A 3,392-nucleotide genomic window follows, 5' to 3' on the forward strand; every position below is an offset into this window, starting at 1 on the left:
CTTTTGAGTCCCAGTGGACGAAGGCGACCCGCAAAAACAGTTCAGATAATACAGATGGTCCCCTGTTCAAGGCTCAGGGAACTGGTAGACGTCCTTCTTTGAGCTGCCGGACTGCATGAGGGTGCTGGGTCTGTACCACCAGTTCAGGGTGCTGGATCGGTACCACCAGTTCAGCCTCGATGTTGGCTCATCCTCCTGGCTGATCCGGACCCCTTGTTCTCTGTTCATCGCAGGAGTTCAGGGATTTGACTTGAACACATGAGCAACTCCAAGTTCTTGGCTCAGAAAGCCTCCACAGCTCTCCCGTGCACCGCAGCCATGCCTATCGCTTGGGGTACCCTACATCCTCCAGGTACCTGGCTGCGGACGCTTCTCAGGACCCTCTGCAGAACTTCGGCAAGGCCAGGAAACGCTCCACCTTGTGGCTGTGGCAGCGGAGTCTCCTGCCAGAGGCATGCCCGCTTGCTGGGCACCAGCTCGGTTAGACCGGACCCGCAGGACCTTCTCTTGCGGCTTTCTCTGACTTCCACGCTGGGTGGGGGCACGGGTTTGGGTTCAGGAACCTGAACGGACGTCACCATCAGGTCCCGGGCGCTCCGCATCACCATGGCCAGCTGCAACGAGCGGTGGAGCCTCATCCCCCCTCGCTGGGTCCGGGAGCGATAAAGCTTTACGGCGGACAATGATGCGATCCGCTGAGCCTCCCGGTGTACGGCCTCCTGGTGTGCGAGAAGCTGAGCGTACCCTTCCATGGCTTCCAATTCAATCAGAACACCAAACCGTCTTCTCCAAAAAAGAGAGCTAATGAGACCCCAGCTGTCCCTGGAAAGGGTTTTATACAGCTCACTGAGAAGAAGGCGGAGACAATCAATGGGCGGAGCTCTGGGCGGGGCTCAGGCTTAAAGTGGCAGGATGTGACTATCAAAGGAACGGAAAATATGACGAGCATGCCTGCCTGGGGCTCTTCGAATTTTGATCGGGCACACACAGGAATGCTAAACACAGTCCTAAAAAAACACATGTGCGACCACCATACAGACTTATACATGCTACCAAAGGTTTACTAAACACAGAACATGTTCCATACACATCTGAACACTATGCATACAGAAACATGTTCCATACACATCTGAGCACTATGCATACAGAAATAGCAATTCCCCTATTACAGATCAACTGCAACATTTGTAACAATGATCAGGGACACAGGAATACCCCACAGAGATCTGATCACTGCACATACATAACAATGCAGATCTGACCCACATACAGACCGATACATGCTACAAAAGGTTTATTAAACACAGAACATGTTCCATACACATCTGAGCACTATGCATACAGAAACATGTTCCATACACATCTGAGCACTATGCATACAGAAACATGTTCCATACACATCTGAACACTATGCATACAGAAATAAGAGGATTTTATAGAAGCACTTTGATATCTTACCCCCAAAAAAGAGGGTTGAAGAAACACTCCCGGGTCTAAAACCAAGGACGCCAGAAGGCTATGAAAGAATCAGACTATTGTGCAGAAAACACACAGCTACAAGAAAGGCCAAATGTAACATTATAAATGTTTTATTACAGATTGCAACATTTGTAACAATGATCAGTGACACAGGAATACCCCACAGAGATCTGATCACTGCACATACATAACAATGCAGATCTGACCCACATACAGACCGATACATGCTACCAATAGATCAATAATCCTAGAACATGATCCATACAAATGGGATCAATGTGCTACACAGAGATTGGATCAATATATACAGGACTGATTAATGCCCTATCCGGATCTCATTAATTCACAGGCACAGACGCCCCCCAGACATCGAATACGAGATCTGAATAACAACACAGATCTGATCAGCCAGAAATCCGCCCCGTGATTGTAATCAACACGCAGAGATCAGACCATTCATAAAACTAGAGTAACGTGATTAGAAACATTGAGTCACATGACAGCTACATTTTATCAATCATGACATATATTAGTGCTTCATCCCTTTCTGCAGCACGCTCCCCCAATCACAGGAACGGATCTGTTCCTGACTGTAAAGAGTTAACTACAAACGTGACCTCATCTCCCAGTGCTTTCCGCAGCGGATTCCAGGCCCATATAAGGGAGGCGTGACGTCAGGGGGCGGTCCGTAGGAATATACGCCAAGAGAAGTAGCCTGGTGACTTCCTTGGCCCATATATGGAGTGCAGGAGAAGGAAGAGAGAAGGGAGATTCGCTGCAGGGAAATTCGCAGTTATATATATGGTGACGTAAGAGGCAGGTTGTCAGGCTGCTCACCGCCATATGTGACATGCTGTTTATAATACATAACACCTATAAAACCGCAGCCAAAGGACGCATGCTTCTTATCACCTGATTGTAGTGTTCAGGTTCATAGAGGTAATATAATGGTAGCTGTGCATCGTCTGAACTCACAGGGCTTTCCTAACCCCGGGGATATATATACATCGGTGCACACACAATATGGTTTTGTTTTTTTTAACTTGAAGGAAAAGGGTTTTTCTTTTACAGTTCTCAGTCCTGATCTCTGTAAATAGAAAGGGTTCCCAGTCCTGATCTCTGTAAATAGAAAGGGTTCCCAGTCCTGATCTCTGTAAATAGAAAGGGTTCCCAGTCCTGATCTCTGTAAATAGAAAGGGTTCCCAGTCCTGATCTCTGTACATAGAAAGGGTTCCCAGTCCTGATCTCTGTACATAGAAAGGGTTCCCAGTCCTGCGTTACTACAGTGTCAGCTGAATTACACTTTGGATCACAACTATTGCCTACACCCAATTCATGCAAATATTTGTAAAATTTATTAAGGTGCCCATACACTGTACGAGAATCGCGGGAAATCCCGCGATATTCCCTGATGGCCACTGCCATCAGGGAATATTGTTTCCATGAAAGGGGTGTGTTTGGTCACTTTATCATCAATTTGAGCTCCAGTATCTCTTCTATTGGATCAGACTACACGGGTCAGCCTTTGCTCCCCACATGCATCAATGAGCCTTGGCCATCCATGAACCTGTCTCTGGTTCACCGGTTTTCCCTCCTTGGACCACTTTTGGTCGGTCCTGACCACCGTAGACCGGTAATATTCCACAAGAGATGCAGTTTTGGAGTTGCTCTGACCCGGTCGTCTAGTCATCACGATTTGGCTCTTGTCAAAGTCGCTCAAATCCTTACACTTGTCTATTTTATCTGCTTCCAACACATCAACTTCAGGGACAGAATGTTCACTGGCTGCACAATATATCCCCCCCACACTTCCAGTTGCCATTGAAATATATCCCCCCACTTCCAGGTGCCATTGTAATATATCCCCCCACTTCCAGGTGTCATTGTAATATATCCCCCTCCACTTCCAGGTG

At 47.4% G+C, this 3,392-nt stretch overlaps 1 protein-coding gene across 1 annotated transcript; it reads right to left on the reverse strand.

The window, feature by feature from the left end:
- Positions 1-281: 281 nt before the first annotated feature.
- IER2 (immediate early response 2) lies at positions 282-763 on the reverse strand. Its single transcript, XM_018566116.1, has one exon. The coding sequence runs from the start codon at positions 750-752 to the stop codon at positions 282-284; it is 471 nt and encodes a 156-aa protein (XP_018421618.1). The 5' UTR covers positions 753-763.
- Positions 764-3,392: the final 2,629 nt, after the last annotated feature.

The sequence above is a fragment of the Nanorana parkeri genome, unplaced genomic scaffold (genome assembly GCF_000935625.1).
Source record: "Nanorana parkeri isolate BGI_ZX_2015 unplaced genomic scaffold, ASM93562v1 scaffold920, whole genome shotgun sequence".
NCBI classification, from domain to species: Eukaryota; Metazoa; Chordata; class Amphibia; order Anura; family Dicroglossidae; genus Nanorana; species Nanorana parkeri.

Excerpts from the sequence above, each read along its gene's own strand:
- IER2 (XM_018566116.1), bottom strand. The coding sequence starts at position 752 with ATGGAAGGGTACGCTCAGCTTCTCGCACACCAGGAGGCCGTACACCGG.